This window comes from Aythya fuligula, chromosome Z, assembly GCF_009819795.1.
Source record: "Aythya fuligula isolate bAytFul2 chromosome Z, bAytFul2.pri, whole genome shotgun sequence".
Taxonomy (NCBI): Eukaryota; Metazoa; Chordata; class Aves; order Anseriformes; family Anatidae; genus Aythya; species Aythya fuligula.
The window spans coordinates 84,229,877-84,251,682 of NC_045593.1; the positions used below are offsets into that span (position 1 = coordinate 84,229,877).

The 21,806-nt window shown below is 48.3% G+C and overlaps 1 protein-coding gene across 2 annotated transcripts in view; it reads right to left on the reverse strand.

Moving 5' to 3' along the window:
- The window catches only part of ELL2 (elongation factor for RNA polymerase II 2), a 40,481-nt gene extending 22,419 nt beyond the window's left edge, over positions 1-18,062 (reverse strand). For both annotated transcript variants that reach the window (XM_032206529.1, XM_032206528.1), the window contains exons 1-2: positions 17,934-18,062; positions 10,020-10,067 (exon numbers count right to left, since the gene is read on the reverse strand). In XM_032206529.1, coding sequence (XP_032062420.1) covers positions 10,020-10,067; positions 17,934-18,062 — 177 coding nt within the window. The remainder of the gene's footprint in view (positions 1-10,019; positions 10,068-17,933) is intronic.
- Positions 18,063-21,806: the final 3,744 nt, after the last annotated feature.

The window sequence follows — 21,806 nt, forward strand, 5'->3', positions numbered from 1 at the left end:
TCTGCAATTACTCCATTAACTTGCTGACAACTTCTAGGTTTTCAAAAATTACTGCCACCCCAAATGCTTAAGATCAAGTTTTATTGCTGTTGGCATACTTGCCATTCCCTTCTGTATCTTGGAAGACAAAATAGAGCTTCAAATTAGTTTGACACATCAGTTTCTCCAAATAAGCCTTCTGTTTTGAACAAACCAGCCACATTTTACACCATAAATTTGTATCCTATAGTTCTGAAAATTTCAATACGGAGTTCGAGTCTTCTTGGTTTAATCAGAATTAAGATGCTGCATTCAGCTTCCAATAAGCAGAGTGACCAAAAGTTTGTTTTTCCTATTTGAGCTATACTTGCAGAAGTAGGTCAAGGATCCTGTATTAATAAAGCACATATTGCAACTGCATTAATCCGTGACAGAAAATAAACTTATCCATATCAGGAAGCTGCACTGCAAGCCAGTTGTTAGTGCTTTTGTTCAGAAAAGCTGCTTTATATTCGTACTCCGCCTTGCATGCATACAGAGTGTCCCAGCTTGCAGGTGGCGTGCTCTACCTTGAAAGTAATTTGCCATACCCTCCCATGGCAAAGAAGAGTATTTCTAACAGCAAACACCCACCCTGGCACAACGCATTACTCATCGCTGATCTTTGCTCTTCCCCTAGGAGGAGGGAAGTCCTTGCTGCAGACCTAGTTTATCCCTGCCAGCAGACAGCCAGATGGAGCAATGAAAGACAATGAGAAAGCCCTGAAGAGAAGCTGCAATATATGCACACCTTAACCAAAGAATCACTCAGGTTGTGTCTAGACAAGGAAACAAGGTCACCTTGAAAACAGGTGCATACCAGCGCCGTTCAAAACAACTTCTCCCCCTCACTTAGGCACTAACCTAGTGAAATGAGCCACGTGTCTACCCCCAAACATCGCCCCAGTTTCAGGCAGGCTAACAAACTTGTCTGAATTACTATGTCTGTGGTCTGTATACTTCCCAGGGTACGTACCAGCATGTGAAGACAGAGCATCATTTTTCTCCTAGCAGATGATTCCTTATGCACCCAAACACATTTATCCGCGTCCGCACACCTTTCCCCGTTTCACACGGGAAGCCCATTGTGCAGACATCTCCACGAGCAGACGGCGCGTCAATGCAGCCAGCTGTGGTAGCACTACTCCATTTCTCCCACACGTCACTTCACATCATAACTCATGTCCCCGTGTCCTAGTTTTGGCTGTGACAGAGCTGACTTTCCTCATGACAGCTGGTATGGTGCAGTGTTTTGGATTCAGGATGAGAACAATGCTGATAACACACCAACCTGTAGCTGTTGCAGAGCAGTGCTTGCACTATGCCAAGGACTTCCCAGCTTCTCACATTACCCTGCCAGCGAGGGGCTGAGAGACAGCCAGGGCCAGGACAGCTGCCCCCAGCCACCAGAGAGATGTCCCATACCATGGGGCATCACGCAGGACAATTATATGTGGGGGCTGGCCAGGGGGCTGCTGCTGCTCAGGATCTTGGCTAGTGATGAGCAATTGTATTGTGCACCACTTGCTTTGTGCCTCTATCCCCCTATCACAAATTTTACTCCCCTCCCAAACTTTACTGCAGGGGAGCAAGCTCAGCTGCCTGCCGGGTTAAACCTCAACACCCTGCGCAGCCTTGAGGCACTGGCTCATTTCTGGCTGACATCCAGCTCAGGTCTGGCTTAGAATTTGCCTCAGCTGCTATCTCACAGACTATTTATCAGCTGTGGATGTAGCTAAGGCCAGCACCAGTCTATTTCAGAAGGTAACTTATGCTTTATAAATCCTTTCCTGCATAACAGACACTTCAGGAAAACAAGCAGCTGGGATCACAGAATTACAGGGCTTGGAAGGGACCTCTGGAGATCATCAAGTCCAGCCCCCTGCTAAAAGCTGGCTCCCTACAGGAGGTTGGGCAGGAAAGCCCTCAGGCAGGTCTGGAATATCTCCAGAGAAGGAGGCTCCACAACCTCTGGGCAGCCCTCTCCAGCACTCTGTCACCCTTGCTGTAGATAGGATGTTCCTCACAAACACAGGTAAAACCTGTGTTCCAGTTTTTGGCTATCGCCCCTTGTCCCATGGCTGCACACCACTGGAAGGAGGTTGGCCCCGTCCATTTGCCTCCCACACTTTATGTATTTACGAACATTGATCAGATCACCTCTCAGTCTTCTCTTCTCCAGGCTGAACAGACCCAGGTCTCTCAGCCTCTCCTCATACAGGAGATGCTCTGGGCCCTTATGCAGCTTATGTACAAGAAGGCAAATACTTAATGGTTTTTCCCACCAGGTTTGACAGAATTTTCTGCTCCCTGATGATCAGCTGTATGTTTCAAACCCTTCCCTTCTCATGCTTCCTTTCTGCTTTACTTCGGAGCTGTCTCCTCACACCGTTTTATCATCTGTGCTTTATCATCACCCCCATTCTCCCTGGTTGAAGAAAAGGAAGAAAAAAGTCTTTAATGAATGCAACAATTAACAGGCTTTGTGGAAGGTAACGTGAAAAAAGGTGGCCATAAGCCATCGCAAAAGAATTATTACCCAGTTCTGGGAACCGAGCAATTTCTTGTTTAGCCTACAGAATCTGTATTACTTCAGCAGAAGCACACAGAAGTCTTAGTATTAATGTCAAACTCATCTCTCTAGGCTGACAGAGATGCAAAAAGCCTCACTGTTTTCTAGATCCATGCTGAAGAGACAGGAATGGCTGAGCTGATCACTCTGAACCCATGGTAACTGCAGGAAATTTGCTCTTTCTGCCCTGCACTAAGTTCACATAAAGAAAATCATTTCGTCTGTTTGCACACAATTCACAGACAAATTTAATTAACTCACAGAATTTCTCTCACTTGCAGATTTTTCAGATGAGTTATGACAAGGGAACGACTGCTTTCAGGTACTGCAGCATGGAGAAGTCACGGGGGGCATTGCACCTAAACTGAACACACCAGATGTCTCGGTTCTGTCACCAAACGGCAAAAAAAAAATAATTAAAAAGATTGCTACTGCTGCCTGAACCTCCAGTGCTGATGCGATCTCTTAGGATATTCATATGAGGAAAGACTTTATCAGTGTTCATGCCCATTTAATGCACTAAGGTGTGCTCTTACAAGGCAGAGAAGCCAGGCAAATGTGCTGCCAGACAGAAGCTCTACCACCACACCCTCCTCTTGCCCCCCTTGGGACTGCCCTGGTATTGTGCCTGTGCCGGTCCTGCAGGGATGCAGAGACACAGCCCTGCAGTGCATAAAACAGGAAGATCAAACCTATTCATCTGTACGCAGCAGGAGTTATCGAGATGCCAGCTTGGAGATGCTAGAGGAAATTCCTGTAAGGAAGATCTGAGCTGGCACAGGGTTCTCTTGAAATTGAAAGAAAACAACGCCCCTGCCCCCCCCCCCCCCATATACACTTTCAGCACAGGACAGAGAAAACAGATACAGAACAGACATTCTGCAGAGGTTTATTCCCAACATCCTCATGCTGCTGGAATTGGAGACTTTATCCTGAAGCAGTGAGGCTTTCTTGCTGCAAGCAGTTTGGAAGCAAAAAGGGAGGTAAAGAGCACCTTTAAGTCTTCAAAAAAGAAAATAAGCTTCCGTGTCCAAGAGACCAAAATTGTGAATCAAAGCCAACCCTGATGATCTCAACCCAAGTGACCTGAAAGAAGCCATGCAGACGGCTGTCACCCGAAGGGCACCCTGTGGCACGCAGCAGACACCCTGTTTCCATCTCCTTCCTTCACCCCACTGCTGGGGCTCAATGCCCACATCTGCAAAACCTCACGCGTCCCCACACGGGTCTCGAGTGTACCTGGGAATGCTTGTATGCCCCAACCTGGCCCCACTGTCATCACCTACCAGGCTGGAGCACTCAACACTGGTGTCAAGAGCTCTTGACCCCCTGCAGCCTACTTTAAAACATTTTAAAATATCTGCATCCTCACATTGGCTTGAAACTTGGTACCATTCAGTGGGGTTAGTAACAGAGGACATCCACTAGAACAACTCATGCCCTTGACTTTAATCCCTTCCTCTTCATAATTGATTTCTGGATCTATCATTATCCTCTCTCATGCCAAGACATCATCCTCATTGGCTCTCTAAAGTAAGAGCAGTTTTCAGAATTTTCTCTAAACACTCCCTCTTTTCAAAAAGAAGGACTGCAAATTTTTTTGGCTCATGGCTTTTCTTAATTTCAGTTCTCTTTTGCATCACTCCTGATGATGCCGCACACTTGAGAGTACCCTGAATTCCGGGCAGGCATATTGCGCTCTCCAAGCCTGACTCATTTCATCTCATTTGCTCCTGAATACATCTACCCACTCTCTCCCTCCTGTTCTCCCACAGCCAGCAGCATGTCAGGCTGGTTGAGGGCATTCACAGTGCCTCTATTTTTGGATGCCGCTGCTCAGCAGATGTTCAAGTCGCCTCTTCCCTCTGTTCCTCCTCAAAACCATCCCAACCCGACCACTTTGACCAGCTCTGCTCACCCAAGTCATCACCTACTTTCACGGCAACCTTTGGCAGCCCATGAGCCTGGACTGGGACGTGCTCCCTGGCCCAGGCACCAAGGCTCAGCTCAGCCCGAGAGCCTCTCCAGATCCATGAGGGGATTGCGGCATCCAACGAGCAGTGGGTGCAGAAGCCAGGCCCCTGCTCTGTGCGACAGGTTTGGGTTTGGGTTTAAGCCTTTCCTCAGCTGCCTGCCCAGATGAAAGCTACTCACAGCTCTTCCTGGCTGACACTTGGTTTGCTGGGAGGCAACACATGTGGCAATGCACTTCTGCTCAGCAGGGATGCTCTTCCAGACTGTAAGAATTCCTCTTTCACAAATCCCGCAAGGGACGGATTTTGCTACAGCATTGTCTGGCTCTTGACTGCAGCAGCTTTCGCCCAGGTATCCCTGCCCCGCACTGACAACATTGCTTGTTCAGTTGTGTTAATACAGGTGTCCAGCCTAAACCTCCAAGGAGACAGAAGCATTCCAGAAACCTGCTTGACAATGTTGAAGCCTCAAAAAATCCTCCTAAACATGAAATCTGTTTTAGCATTGACTTCTATTGCTTTTGTTTTAATATTCAGAATCCTCCTTTTTTGCCAGGTGCTGTGTCCTTTAAGGACCAAACCTCCTCCTCCTCTGTTAGAGCCAGACTGGAGAACACCCCTGATCAATGACCCTTTCTAAAGGGAGATTAAGATGCCTAAGCCTCTCTCAAATAATATAAAAGCCCAGCGTTCACTCCCCGAGGTTTTTGCCTGCACAGGTCTCAGCACTAGGGACAGTGCTGTTTTCACCCAGACAGACACGACACCAACCAGCTGCAGGACACTTCTCCTCCACTGAGGACTGCTGGCTGTGCGCACTTGAGCTCTGTGACCTTCCTGTGCTGTTGACAGGGATGCTTACAGCCCTTCCTCCCCTCCGACAGCCGCACACCTCTTCCCAGAAGGATACAAGAGGAGCCAGTTCTGCAGGAAAGAGCAGTAACAAGCACTCACTGACACATTTTGGGCTTTCCTGGCCAGGGCAAGCAGCACAAAGGGGGATAACACAAAGTAATTACAGTCGGAGAGAGGACCAAAGGTTTGCACAGGACACATTTCGGGGAAAAACAAGCAAGTAAGAATACCGCCACGCTGACTCATCCGTAAGGACACCACAGAAGTGATACGCTGTAAAAAGACGTAAGAGAGCAGGCATTTTATATTGTTTTTAGAAACATGTCTTTATGCAGAAGAATAAACCATAATTCCTGCAACATACAGAAGAGTATAAAAGTCTCATTTTAAACTGCAATGGGTGGTTGAAACTAAACAGGTCTATACAGTGATACACATGAAATAATGTATCATTTGACAAAAACACTGAAAGCTTTACTCTAGAAAGATACACAAACAAACATAATCAGGTCTTTTTAGACAAAGGTACTCATTTCTCAAGAGCCATTTATAAGCCAAAGGACCGAGCTTCACAGAAAAAAAAAAAAAGTAATTTTACTCTGCAGAGTGTATGAAGCAGTTGATCCAGCTACAAGCCCACTTCAGCACACTGCTCAGCTCCCCAAACCAGACAGCTGTTTTTGTAAGCCCCATGGAGAAGGACAAGCAGCGCTGTGCCCACCCCTCAGCAGACAGAAGCTGCAGCACAGACGTGCTGAAGGCACATGCAGCGCAGCAAGATGCTGGGTGAGCTGTCAGTTTTTTACACAGCATGCTTGCCACAAGTTTTGTGTCTATGTAAGAGGCAAATTAGCACGTTACAAGACATTGCAGAGAAAGTTAAAAACGCAGCAGTGAGACCACATGAGGAAAGCATGCCTGTTTAAAGCTTGGTGTGGACTGTATACTGGACTAGAAACAGCAGGGTTGTATTTTCTTTTGTTTTTAAACTTATCCCTACCGCTTCACAGTGAAAAATCAGCTGGCAATACTGGAATTCCCCAGGGACACTGCACACCGCAGTAGCTTCTACGCTACCCAGACTGACAACGTGTAAACCAAAATGTTTAATTACAAGGTATTTGCTGAAAGCTAATCTCTCCCATCAGAGTGACCCACGTCTTGCCTTCCCCTCTGCATTCCCCACTTAGCTCAGACCGTACCACACGTTATGGTCCGGACGGTTCAGGGGTGAGATGCTCCAGGAGGAAAGTTCTCCTCCTCAGGGGCTGATCCGTGCCCTGGTGTGTTCATGTCAACACTCATGTATATTTTATCAATGACAGCCTGAGCTTGGTGAAAACTGTACGAACACTGTTTCGGTGGTTACTGCACTAAAAGTGTCTGGAGGCAAATTACACAGCATGCAGAGGTGATTTATTATTGTTTCAAATGCACACTGCCTTACCGTGTCCACAGATTTGCTAGGGCACCTCTGAGGCTGCCAGTACACATCCAATGCTTTTCAGGCGCCCTCAGGGCAACGTCACCTTACAACAGAAAAAAGCTCAGCTTGCTCTGGCAGAAACCCAAGCTCCCTGTTAGCACATACACACAACCTAAAAGCTCCTACATTGCCTTTTCTAACCTAAGGCTCCTGTCCAAGCCCCAGGTTCTCAACTTCTTCACCTAACGTGGTTGCAGACCACCCCAAGCCAGAGTGCTCCTTGTTTCTCCACTTGAGCCCTTCCCGTTACCCATGGAAGAAGGTGAGTAGGATGCCTGCAACTAGAGATGAAGCACTTCAGAAGGCAGCTTTTTAGGACAAATCCAGCATTGCATCCTGGATCTGTGCCATTGCCCATTTCCACAAACGTCCAAGGTGATGCTGCGTGGTGCATGGGCACTGAGGATGATGCCCTATGAAGGAAAGGCCTCTCAGGGCAGCCTGGCCTGCAACTCCACAACTTCTGGAAGCACTCAAAACCCACAGGAAAAGGAGTCTCATCATCTCCCTCAACGAACTTAAAATACTGCCCCTACTTCGGATACTTAGTAGCTAAGAATGTGCTGGAGTAAGTTCCTTAGTTTGCATTTCTCTAATTAGGCATAGATTTGAGAAGCACCATCAGAGATGTTTGCTTCTGTAGCACACAGCGAAGTCCTGTCAGACGTTTCCATCTGGTGGAGTGTGGGAACAGACCTTGCTGTGGAGTTCTACCTTGCTGGCCCAGATTAACTGCTCTGGAGAAACAAAGATGACACCATTGTACCTCAGTAACACTGGGCCCTTTAGCCATCTTTCGAAGTGTTTGCTCAGTGAAACATTTGGTAACTGATAAAGCAATTGTTTTGTGGCGACTTAAACCCACGCTGATACACTAACAAGTTACAGACAGCTGCACTGCCTCTCTCCTAAAGAGAAGATGCAGGGAGCTGGTGCAACTACAGCCTTCTGCGGAGCATGCGCTTTTGTTAAACATGTACATGAGTTCGTATGTACGTGTGCAACCATGGGGGTGGAGAGAAGAACAGGCTTTTCTGTTCCTGCCTGACCACACAGCATCCTGCACTCATGGGTGGCTGGCAGTGTCCTCCCCTCCTGTTTTCTACCTGGCAGAAGCATGAGGAGAAGTGGGAGGAGGACAGGACATGGAGAGCCTCCATCCCTCCCTGGCCCAGACCTACAGCAGACAGCAGGGGGATGCAGCATCACCACACTGCAGCAGGAGCTGAGGAAAAAAAAAAAAAAACAACAAAAAAGAAGGAAAACACGGGAGCATTAATCCCTGCAGCATCAGTTAACAAGCCATACGAACATCCTATACGTAACTCCACCACCCTACTTCCAGCATTGTCCTGGGCTTCCGCAATGCTTTGCTTCACTGACACAGAGCAGAATATGGAGTATGGCTGTGGGGACGTTTGTACATCGCATGCGGTGGTGATGTAGGTGCCTGGTGCACCACAACAGCAACAACAACAAAAAGCAGATCTTTACTGCTGAGAAACAAGGTCTCCTCCAGCCTAGTAGTTCCTAAAACTGCATAGAGGGCTCCTGTAAGGCTGCTACTAAAGAATAAGGGAGAAATAGAGACATGAACTTTTGCAGAGAAAGAGAGGGTGCAGGCTAGATAAAGCGCACTGGTGAGTTTCATTTTGCTTCGTACCACTTCCTAAACTTTGTGCCAATAGTTGGGTTAATTATTTATAAGCCCAGAACTTATTCTGAACTAAGCAAAACCGTCACTTTCTCCAGGTTTTGTAAACAAGAACAAAACGCACTCTGCTGAACAGTTACATGGTCACACACAGGAACACAGGAAAAAATGCAGTGGAGTGCCAAAAGGGGACGGTGCTGCATTGCTCTCCACTGCCTCCCTGCTCGAGAGCAATGGTTGATGAGGAGCTCACCAGGAGCCAGCAATGTGTGCTGGCAGCCCAGAAAGCCACCCGTTCCCGGGGCTGCACCAACAGCAGCGTGGGCAGCAGGGCGAGGAAGGGGATTGTCCCCCTCTGCTCTGCTCTCCTGAGACCCCACCTGGAGCCTGCGCTCAGCTCTGGGGCCCCCAGCACAAGGAGGACACAGGTTGGATGGGACTGGGGGCAGCCAGGGCTGGTGGGAGGTGTCCCTGCCTGTGTCAGAGGAGTTGGACCTGAGTGCTCTGTAAGGTCCCTTCCAGCCCAAACCATCCCCGACTCGATGATTTGGGCAGACTCTGTGGGCTACGTGAGGGCAAGGTGACCACGGCAGCAGAACCACATCCCTTACACTGGTTCTGATCGCCACTCAGCCCACCTTACACCAGACCAGGACTGTAGTTTCAAACTCTTTGAGCAGGATGACTACTTTACATCAGAATAAAGGTTTTATCCATCCTCTCATGCCTTCCTTGGTGTATCCACACAAGCACTGCATGTGTACATAGAAAACTGGATCAATTCCATGACCTGAAGTAAGGTTGAGAGGCACAATCCGTATCTCAGTCTTTCACAATGAGTCTTTCACAATCCTTTAAAGCTCAAATATTAAGCGCGGTATCTTAAGATACTCACAGATCACAACCTGCGTTTAATTTTATATTCAGCTTTATTTCTCCAGTTTACACTTGCTGACTGCTTAATAGGACACGTACCCTTTAGGCCACATTTCCTCGTTTGTTTTTTTTTCCTTCAACTCTATCAACAGGCTTGAAATATTCCACTTTATATTAGTTTTAAAAAAGGTACAAGAACCATCGATAGTCCATGTTATTAAAAACAACCCTCTCACCCCTCAAAATTGTACATCTGCTTTACACCTTGAAACCAAACACTCCAGGTCATTTTTGCAATATTACACCTACACTTCTTAGTTGATGACTTACAAGTTATACTCTTTCCTTTCAAATTTAGGGTATCAGGTGATAAAAGACAAAAAAAAAAAAAAAGGGTATACCAACAGCATGACTCTTTTCTACTTTTAACTAAAATTCTTCAGTAAATAAAATGAAACGTGGTGTTAAACTTATCTTGAAAATACCTGTAGCATGTGTGTTTGTGGTTGTTGTTGTGTTTTTTTTTTTTAAGTAACTAATAGATAATCTATGCTTGACTGTGTTACAGAAGTACAAAATACTCACCCCTTGGAGTCCTTGAAACTGAATTGAAGGTTGAGCAGAAATAAGATCCTGCAAGAAAAAGAAAACAAGTAAAATGTAAGCAAAGTGCAAGCCTCTCTGCATCTGCAGAATGTATTTTTCTGCATCAAGAGCACACATAGTGCATCCGTTTGCAGCCAGCCTCCTTCTCACCAGCTATACCATGGCTCAGTGCCCCCACACATGCATGCCCAGGGCTCCTGCCAGCAGTCCTCCACATGGCACCAAGAAGCTTTAGAGCTGATGTTTTGTCACGCTCAACAAGGATGCCTGAGTATCATGGGGTGGAGGGGTGGGCAAGAAAATTAATGCTCAGCATTATTGCATAGTATTGCTGTTATTGCTAGAACTCCTCCCTTCCCCTATGTATGAAAACAGTTCCAAAAGGTGTGCTTCCCCCCCCCCCTCCTAAATTCTGCCTTCACATCCTGGTCGCTTACAGTTTTGGATGTGCTTAGTTTCTGAAGAGCCTGTTTGATGATACCATGTTTACATGTTCGTGAGTGCTGGGCACCCTTTGGTGCTTTTCCACTCTTCAGCTTGGCTAATGAGGTAGATTTCATTTCAGAAATTAGAAGAGATGGAACATAACCAAGCCAAGTAATTTAGGTCTCCCCCACACAGTCCTCACTCCCTCAGCAATGAATCTACCAAGAGACATATGCAACAGGGCCAAAAATAATAGTAGCCACCTCTCACTTGCCTCTATAATTTCACATCACTAAGTGCAGCCTGCTCCCGAACAGGATGCAAGTATGGAAGCATCCTGTGCCACAGCCCATGAAGACTTGCAGGTGTTTTGGGGTAGGGGGGGCAAGGAGATTGCTAACTGAAAACTTTTTCTTGTCACAGGTTAGGTTCTGGCCAGATCTATTCCTTGACATAGCTCACAGGAGCAAAAACACCACTGCCAGCAGGAGCATGCTGATAAGGATATCCCATTTTAGCAGCAGTGCTGACTGTGCTCAGCTTTACTGAATCCTGAAATTACGCTGCTGGACAGAAAACATATGGCCTCTGTGCTGACTGGCTCGACTTACTAGGCTTTGTCCATAGGATTTTGCAGCGAGGTCGTCAGCCTCCCGCAAATGCTTGCGCTGAAAGAGCTGCGCCAGAGGATGACATTCTAATTAATAAACATTTCTCTCCAGAAAAGCAAGTGCTTGTAAACCGAGGTGCCATCCAGGATCATGAAGCGGTGTCAGCACAGGACACAGCTTGGTATCGCTAGGAAAGCAAGCTAGGTGCAGCTCCTGCCCCCAGCCACAGCTTCCTCCTCCCTCCCTGGCATTTGTCTCCCTTTTCACAGGGAAATTCACCACACACCAGCAGCAGATCCCTGAGTTTGGCAATGGACTGACCCTGCTCGTGCCGGGTGGCAGCAGAGGCAGGAGCCAGGCACCACCCTGCCAGCAGCAACAAGCCGACACAGGCACAGGCCCCAGCTCTTCAACAGCGCCTGTGCTTGCTGTCGGTGACAGGAGGCTTACGCAGCACCTCAAGTTGCACAGCAGCCCGCAGCACACACCAACTTAAGCCTTTAAATGGCTTGCTGGGAACTAGCTTGCTCTACAGATCTTCTGGCTCAAAGCAGGGAAGTGCCAGAAGCCAGACAAGTGGAGTTATGAATGGACCTGCTTGCCCAGCACGCACAAACGAACCCGTTTCAGAAGGCAGTGGGGTACATATATGAAGTCTGACGCCGCTGTAAATCCTGACTTCTGTCCCAGGCATCAGCTTTTGGGAAGGAAATTGTGTCCCACACAGAAAGTGACGTCCGGGAGAGCTTCCCCACACGCTGACTCAGAGGTGGCGGCGCAGCGGCCGTGCAGGCCGAGGCGGCGGACGTCACCTTCGCACACGGAGCTCGACATCAGCCGGCTTCGGATCCAGGGAAAGCACACTGGCTTCGCCAGCAACCTGCTCTACTTCAGCGAGAGAAAATGCCACCGAGAATCTAAATTTAGCCGAGTATCAGAAGGCTCTCACGTCCTCGCTGGCACCTTATCTGGAGCACCAGACTGGGCTGGTGGGGAGCAGGGAAGGGGACGGCCCCGCAGCCAAACCTTCGGCTGCCGGCCAGCCTGACACTGCAACAAACATCTCACAGACAGCTCACACCAGGCACAAATGGCTTTTCTACTTCTCATCTCTTGCCAAGTCCTCGCTCACTGTATTTCATGTCCTGTACCCCAAAGCTACTCGGTCTTCTCTGTGTAGGGAGCACAGGGGCCCTGCCTCTTTCCTGTGCCATCCTCCTCCAACTTCCCCACACCCACCTACATTAGAGGACACATCCACAATTAGTGCTTTTTTAATCCATTTATGCACTTGCTGTCCATGAATTTGCCCAATCCCTTTATGAACCGGCTGATACCGTCTGCCTCCTGTCTCCCCTGACAGCGAGGCAGAGAAGCTCACCATCCTCCAGGTGAACAGACTCGCTGGCTTTAACTTTATCCACCAGTTTTATCAAGCGCCCTCTTGTTCTGGCACTGCATGATACGGGCCCTATCAGCTCTACCTTCACATTACCTACCATTTCTCAAGCCTCAGCCCCTTATCTTTTGCTCCAAAATGAAGCCCCAGCCTTTCTGGACTCTCGGGAGGGCGTAGGCCACTGCTACACCCCCTTGATCACTCCAGGGGAAGGGCAGAGGAGTCCAGCTCCCTTTCCTCACATCCCTCTGCAGATGCAGTACCCAAAACAGCTGAAGCGATGTGCACATTGCCTCAGTGAAGTGAGAGTAGTAATAACCAAATGTCAGCTCAGTCAAAAAATGAGCTACAGCTGCAGGCACACTCCACTACTTCCATCTGAAAAAAATTAAGATAAAGTTTCCTACAAAGAACTGGTTAAAAAAAATACCTAGAGCTGCTTCAACCAGATCATAAATCTCTAAATATGGGGGAGAAAAAGTTGAGAGCTACCCATCTTACTTTCCCCAGGTTTGCAGTTTTGCTTAATGGTTTTTGGGCAGGGACTACGTCTGCTTGCAAGACACAAGATCTGCACACACACACAGCACTTGGCAAATAACTTGGATATTTATCCGGCACCACCCTTGTATACAAGGTTAATTATCTAGTGTTTTTCAGGCCTGTTGACTCACAGTGAACAGAAGATGCATTTATATCAACACATTAGAGATTGTGATGTGCAGTAGCTCTGTATACATTTTGATGATTTTAAAAGAGTTACCATGCGGAAAGGCTAAGGCATGATGTAGTTGCAGGGTAACAGTGTCAGCCTAAGGATTTCCCTTTCTCCCCTCCACAGCCCTTCAGCAGCTTCTCTCTCCTGCCTCAGGGCTTACAGCTGCCCACTGAGCCTGTAAAAATTTACTTGTTAATTCACAGCACGGCTATACATCAGCACAACTTCGGCTGAGGAATTAGAGCCCTCCTCACAGCAGAAGGAAAAGCATTTCAACAGAAAAGACTATAGGGCCTGATAAAGTCTATTATATTATCTCAGACACTGTATCACTGCCACTGAGGATTATTCCTTACCTACACATTCCAGCCATCAGATGGGTCACATCATACTTCCCGATTACTATATGGATTGAGAAACTGAAGTAGCCAGCTAGGCTTCCTTTTAATGAAGTTGAGAGAGCTAACTCTCATCTCCAAGCATTTAATGTATTGAAACAATCATGTTGTGAGCTGGCAAAGCCATTTTAATGCATGGATATGGAGATGCAACCTTAACTCAGACTCCTTTGGCATACCCACCCTGATTACTCTTAAAATTACACAGTGAGATTACGGTTTTTTGTTGTTGTTGTTTGCTTTAAACACACAGCCAGTGCAGCACCCCCAGGGTTAGGCAGAAGCAGCCCCAGCCCAGGTGAAGCAGTGGATGTACTGGCTCAGAAAATGCAACTGCCCTTCCTAGGGAAGCTGGCAAACAGATCCAAGGAGTTGTCTTGGAAAATAAAGCTGTATTCTAGCTACGCGGCCATCTACTGCTGCACAGCTCCTGAAACAGGAAGCTTTCCTTCCTATTCCCAGGAACCTGTTCCCTCCAGCACTTGTGAAGCTCCTCCAGAAACTCAGCTCACTAACCCAGAACCAGACACTCTGGAAAATAAATAAATAAATAATCAGGTAGTTTTTCCCAAATGAAAAGAAGTGGATTCGTATTTTTTCTCCCCACTGTCAAGGGCCACGAAACCTCAGATCAGTTCAAGTCATCACTGCAGATATTCAGCTCCACTTTGTCTTCACCGAGTACACGCACGGGGTGCCAGTAAGGTGCTAGCCTTAAACCAGCTCTATAGCAGGAACAACCTCGTTCATTCAGAGAGCATGTCACTGCCCCAAGTTTTTCCTACAGTCCCATGTCTCATCAACCACAGCCTTCTGACACCTGAAACAGGATACACATCCTCGTCACCCTCATACCAGATCTCTGATCTATCCAGAGCAGCCTGTCCTGTGCATTAGACACATGGATTGTGTAGGAAGATAGTGCAGCAGTAGGAATGGAAGGGGGAAGAAAAAAAAAAAAAAAAAGCATTTCTTTCATCTGAGAGTGGATGTGCCGGTTTGGCTACAGCACTGCGATCGCGGTGCCGAGTGTGAGCCCTCCTACCCAGCTCGGTTTGCCGCTGACGACACGAGACCTTGCACCATGAAGCCTGTGCAGGAAGAGGAGCCAAGCAAAGGACAAGGACAGCAAGAAGGGCTTCTGGTTTTCTTTAGCAGCAGAGCAGGCTGACACACTTGCCAAAAGACAGCAGTATTTCCCAGCCAGCCAACAGGGCAGCGGCACAGCACGCATCCAGCTGAGGTGGCACCGATTTAACAGACCAGGTTATCTGCAGGTTATCCCTGCCACATGGAGCCTGTTGTCTGCAGTGGAGGCACAAGCCCTTGCTGCCGCTGTGTCCGTAACTCAGCTGTTATGTTGGTGTCTCTCTTCTACTCATCTACCCCATAGTTTGTAGGGATTACGATTTTTTCTCCTGCTGCTACGAGATTTGTCCCAAATCAGACTCACAACTTTGTGACACAGCAAAAACACGCAGAGTAAGATCACCCAGTTCTTGCTCCCGTAAGAAACCAGGGGAAAAAGCCCTGCAATCAACCAGTGATGAAAATACATTTATTATGAATACTTGCGTTGCCTAAATCAATTAACTCCACATTATCAAGTGCATCATCTTAAGAGAGATGCAACCTCAGATTTGAAGAAACCAAACCAGAACAAACGCAGAATGTATCATCAGCACTCCGTGTACCTAAGTGGGCAACTTAGAGACAGAAACAGAGGCCTCAGGCATATCCCCTCTTTCACAGGGAGCTCCCCTGCGGCTTGCACTCCAGGAGCAAGAGTATCAGTAGCAGATTTCTGCTCTTTCAGCAGCAGCAGGAGGGAATGACCAAGGGCATTCCCAGCTCCACTGCAGGCGCCAGACTCTTCTGCACACTCCCACTCCCAACAGGATTTTCAGTGTCTTCCCTTAACCTCTCACAGCCACTCTCTGGTTGACTGTCAGCTCACTTCACCCCCATCCTCTTCCCTGTGCCTTCTAAGTCCACCTTGGAGCTGACTGACAGGCAAGCAGAAAGCAAAACCAAAGACATTTGCCTCATCTACAAGGGGAAGTGCATCCTCACTCCCACGGACCTCCAGGAGGATGAAGCCTTGCACCAGAAAGCAGTTTCCTAACCCCCAGCCCAAACCCTGGCTGTTCGAGGCAGACGTGAGTCACGGGGAATTTCAGCCCTGGTAAGTGAAATACAGCAGACTCCCATGACACCACTTCAATTGCTCCGAGTGGGGGGAACATCAGACAAGCATGCATTTCATATGCTTATTGACTCCACAACCTCTGCAGCTGGAACGTCCAAATGATTATTCAAAGAATAAACACTTAAATGCAAGACAGATTCCTAAGAGCCAGAGTTATCCCTGGGTTTAGGAGGCTGAGATTTTAGAGGCCAGAAAAAAAGAAAAAAAAAAAAGCTTTAATAGCATTCAGAACAACTTAGAGATTTACAGTTGCTGTCACCTAGAGAACCACAGCTGGGACATAACTGCAGACAGATGTTGGTTCTGCTAAAAGCACTATCAGCTGAAGACACTTCTGTCCTTGTTGCCCTGCAGGGACTGCTCAGAGCAGTGCTCCCCAGCCTGCTTCAGGAGCAACTGGCAGATTAGGAGAGGCCACCAGCACCTGGAGTGACATTACATGCTGTCGTCAAACAGTGAGAGGCTCCGTGTTGCATTCTGCTTCTTCTTCACCTGGTCTCCTACACTGCTTCTGATCATTACACGGCAATCCAACTTTACAGCAAAGCCATCAAAAAGTGACTTGGTGATCCTGCCCAGCTCATTTTGGCACACAGGGTAGACCTGCATGCTATATAACTTGAGCTCATCTAATCAGGTAGCTGAGCAGAACCTGTTTTTTAAGAAAAAGTGGTCATGCTTTCCATTGCTGCGGCCGCAGATGATGCTCGAGTGCTTTAAGCCATGCCGATCAGCAGCACTGAGGCCAACCCGAACACGAAGAACGTCCTGCACCACCTGCACCCAGCCCACTCCATGCGTCGGGAAGCAGAAAGGTGAGCAGGGAACCAGGCCCTGCCCTCACCTACACACAGCTGCATGGAGCTGGTCTGCTGCAGATACATCTCCAGCTCTGCACGTGGGGGAAGCTGGATTCAAGAATTTAAGAGCTGATTGCTATGCAAGCTAAGGAAATCTTCAGCAAAGAAAGCAAGCAGAGTAAGTGCTTCCGTCTTTACAGAAAGTATTTAAACTTGAGTGTTAAGCAATTAAGCACACACAGCCTGCCTGAGTTGTACAAGTGATGGCTAAGTAGGTCATTTGAGGGTTATCGTGACTCCACACATCGACATGCTGTTGGAGATATTACTTGTGTTACACAGATAAGGTTCTTCTGCACCGGGCAGAGGCGATTACAGAGCTATAGGTCAGCTCCCCTGCGTTCACTTCACAACTTTCTCAAGTTCTCAGCAACACTGATTTTAAGCCTGTGTCACAACTCTTCCAGCCGCATGGCGAGAAGTGAAACAGGTCGGCGATACAACCCAGCACGAAAAGCTAGAGAGAGGAGCAGTATTGCCAGCTACAGCCCATGGATCTGCAATTGGGCGTGCTAGCTTCGGAGGTGGCTATTTCTAAAGGCAGAAGCTCCAGAGGCTGCACTCTCGGAGCTCCAAGTTTTTTGGCCAGCCGCTCTTGGAGCCGCGGCAGGCACTGACTCCTGCAGGACCACACGAGGAGCGCAGAGCTGCGGGAAGAGCCGGGGCTCCAGGCACTGAAGTTAAGAGGGATGAGGAAAGAGCAAGGCAGGAAGAATTTCAGTGCTGTTTTTTTTTGTTGTTGTTGTTTGGTTGGTTGTTTTTTTTTTCCTGATAATTTAAAAATATATATGTTTTTCCTATACTCACTATAAATCGTTCTTTTATTCGGCTCATAGCATCCTGAGGAGCAGGCATGTGCTAAAATTTGACGGGAAATTATACTAAGTTGGAGGTCGATTCCGCTTTAGGGGAAAATAAATAAATAAATATATATATATTAAATAAATCAGGTAAATAATTTACCAGCGCTGTTTCATGAATTAGAAATAATTAATCAGCCTTCCCCTGGGCGTGCGGGAGGCACCTGCCTGGCTCCCGGCACCCACGGGTGCCCGCTGGGCTTGGGGGAAAAGGGAGGAGGGGTGAGATAAAACGAATTAAGCAAAATAAAGTGAGATACAGCAGGGCAGGACACAGCACGGGGGAGGAAAGCAGAGCGAAACCCGAGCGGGCAACGCGAGACGCGGCGGCACAAGCCCAGCAGGGGGGCTCCGTGCCCCTCGGCGGGGGTCCCCGCTCCCCGCTCCCGTCCCCGCCGCCCCCCGGTCTCACCTGCCGGCCCCGGTAGCTCTCGATGGCGCGCAGGGCGGTCTCGGTGAGCTTGACGTGCAGCACCGTCCTGCTGCCCGCCGCCTGCCCGCCGCTCACGGCGTAGCGGCCGCCCTCCCGCAGCGCCGCCATCTTAGGCGCCGCGCCGCCCGCCCGCACGCCGCCCGCCCGCGCCCCTAATGCCGGGACCGGGCCCGCCGCCGCCGCCGCCGCCCGCCGCCATGGCCGGCGCCGTGACGTCACGCCACGGGCACGCCCCCCCCTCCCGTCCCCTCCCTCCCCGGGCACGCCCACCCGGCCGGGGACGCGTTTGGCGTCACCGCTCGCCGGGCGCGTGACGTCACACCGCCCCGCTGCCCCCTCTGCCGCAGGGGTTCCTCGCACAGCCCCCGTCCCTCACCCTCCTTCCTCACGCATATGTCCTCCCTCACCCCTTCTTACCGCAGGTGCGGGTACCGGTACCAGTACTGGTACAGGTACAGGTACAGGTACTGGTACCGGTACTGGTACAGGTACTGGTGCAGGTGCAGGCACTGGTACCAGTACAGGTACCGGTGCGGGTACTGGTACAGGCACAGATACCAGTGCAGGTACACGTACAGGTACAAATATCAGTGCAGGTACAGGTACCGGTGCAGGTACTGGTACAGGTACAAGTACAGGTGCAGGCACTGGTACCAGTACAGGTACAGGTGTGGTACAGGTACAGGCACAGGTAAAGGTGCAGGTGCAGGTACTGGTACCTTTTCTGGTACCACTACAAGTGCAAGTACAGGTACAGGTGTAGGTACAGGCACAGGTACTGGTGCAGGTACTGGTACAGGTACAAGTACCAGTACAGAATCGCAGAATTTCTAGGTTGGAAGAGACCTCAAGATCATCGAGTCCAACCTCTGGCCTAACACTAACAGTCCTCCACTAAACCATATCCCTAAGCTCTACATCTAAAAGTCTTTTAAAGACCTCCAGGGATGAGGTCTTTACAGGTACAGATGTGGGTACCGGTACAGGTACAAGTACCAGTACAGGTACAGGTGCAGGTACCAGTACCAGTACCGGTACCAGTACAGGTGTGAGTACCAGTACATCCCCACCGACACCAAGGCTGCCCGTGTGTGGGATGGGCTCTCAGGTGCACAGCTGTCCCTCAGCACCCTGCGCCGTCACAGAGCCAGCAGCACCGCAGGGCCCACATAGCGCGGAGCTGGTGTTGGAGCCGTGCCCAGGGCCAAGGGGACTGCGGGGCCCGTACAGGCATGCAGAGGGAAGAAGGAAGAACAGCATGACATCCCGGCCCTTCAGGGACTGCTCACTTGTCTTCCTTCTGCTTTCACATGTGGCTGGCAGTGATTCGGTTTGGTAGGTTTGAGGGGGCACCAACCGTGGCTTCCTCAGAGATCCGAGAACAGAGCAGCCTGCCCCAGGTCATGGCTCTGAGGCTTTTCTGTCAGCTTCCCGACAGCCCGATTCCCAAAAACACTCCCCGGAAGAAAACCTTACACATGGACCAGTTAGGTCAACAGCCTCACATTGACTGGTTTTGGGGTCTTTACAGCTTCCCTATATAGGGAAGAAGCTGTGGTCATGCCAGTGCATGAAGCTGCACCTGTGTAATTAGAGGTGTGACTGCGTGCTGAGCTGCTTGAACTGGCGCAGCTTTGTAAATTGACACCTCCAGGCTAATGACAGAGGTTTTCCTTCACAGCAAATTGTTTCAGCTTATCTTGCAAACATGAATTAAGAGGCATTGGCCCAAACTGCTTTAGTGGCAGATGATAAGTGAAATAATTTCTTCCATTGGCACAGACAGATATGGATGGAGGCTTTTTTTTTTTTTTCCCCACTTGTTTAAAGTGCCAATTCCAAGTTCAGATGAGCTTTAAGATTTCTGCAGTTTCTAGATCATCTGATAACTATTTATTTCAAACTACATTTTGAATGTGACGGGGTGAGAAATCTAATTTCATTTTCAAAAGCATAACTACTCTTTCTTTCTGATGGTTGCTTTCTGTAAATAGAGGCCAATACCTGCAGGCAAGGTTCGCTTACATTTTGTTGTTGTTTGAAGTGGAAAAGGAGCGTGTATGAAGGAAAGGAGGTGATTATGCTGCTCGCTTTGTATATTATTTCCTCTCCCATGGACTGTTATACTCTAGAAGAGCTGCTTGGAGAAAGGAGCAGTAAAATAAGAAGGTTGGTAGCTGAGCAACAGAGTAATTCATCCACTGCCTATCGAGGTGTAACAGGCTGGCGTCTGCCAAAGGGTTGCGGGACAGGGGGGATATGGAAAAAAACAGACGTGATTCAAAGGTGCACAATTATGCTCACAGAAAATATAACAACCAAGGGGAAATGACAGATAAAAGCAGGCTATTTTCATTCCTTCTAGTGCTTTTCCTGTGTTTCATTCAGCCCTGAAATGAGCCAAAACACTTTTCAGCGTTTCAGCGCTGTGGCACATTTATACGCGCACACAATTAATGAGCAAGCATTAGCAGCAGGGCTAAGGCATATGACATTTCAGCTCCCTTGCTACTACGGCGCTTGTTTTCCTTGACAGGTGGTGGGGATCTGGCTGCAGTTGCAGTGATGCTGTTGCCGAAAGCGGGTACAGCTTTGCTTGGTGTCGAGAAGTGGGGCAGAGGTGCTAGCGCATTGGCAGGACATCTGCTGCTCGCCTCCTCCAGCAGGGTCAGAGCTCAAGGGCCCAGCTTGTGGTTTTTTTTTTTTTTTTGGGTTGTCCTTCCTCAGTCTGGTAGTGATAGCTGCTGCAACCACAGATCTATGAGTTCAGTGCTGTACACTCCTACCGTGGGGTGTAATCATAACAGCAGAGTCTGGGGGAAAGTGGGACAAAAAACAGACAAGCTTTGGAAATGCTGCCTCTATTGTGCTCCCTGTATCACCAGCAACATTTGCTGCCTCACTTCTTGTTATTCTTTTTTTTTTTTTTTTTCTTCTCCTTCTAATAGTTTTTGTAATTTGTTTTTCATGGCTATGTGATGACATCAAATTCAAAACCCACTGAAATATGTGGCCTGCTTGGATAAACAGGATTCCTGAAGTTCTTTTGGCTTGCACTTACTCTAATGAACATGCTTCAAAAATTAATATGGCCAGTGTATGGGAGAAACAGCCAATTACTGTTAAAAAAGCAGCCACTTGCATTGCTTGCTCCTTCTTTAAAGTTCTCCACGCTCTTTGTAGTTTACAGAGCAGTGGAGGCTGCAGTGATAATTCATGCTGCTGGAGGAGTGGTGAATGATGCGGGCATATTTTGTGGTCTGCCAAGAAAAGTTTCCATTTCCTCATTATACGGGTTAAAAATATATGTCCACAGACAGTGGGAAGAAAATCTGTACATGTACATAGGAAGTGAGTGCTTAGATTTTGGTAGTCTTCGGTAGTAAGATAGCTACAAGAATCCCAAAGTGTTGCCTTAAAGGTCCATATTTCAGTTGGATTGATTTGCAGTGTTGACTTTTTAATCTCCTTAACCACTTGTCTGTCTCTTGCATTCCACTCATAAAAATGCCATCTGCCATACAAGCTATGCCACATTACGTGTTATACAGCCTGTGTTTTCCTAGCTATCACTGTCTTCCCTGAAGACCCTACATGGGGTTGCTCATCACTAGCAAGAAGTGATGTCTTTCTGTCCTTTTTTAGCACCACAGCCCATATCACACAGCCTCCGATCACACAGTTCCTGTGCATTCCCAGTCCTATGTAGAGCTTCCAGGTCAATCTGTGTGATGCTACACGTTGGACTTGCCAATATTTGTGGTTCGTGGATTGTTTTTGCTGCTACTCACTGGCTGAGTCAAACTTAATCTTAAAGGAAATAGACTATACGAAATAAACTATAAGAAATAA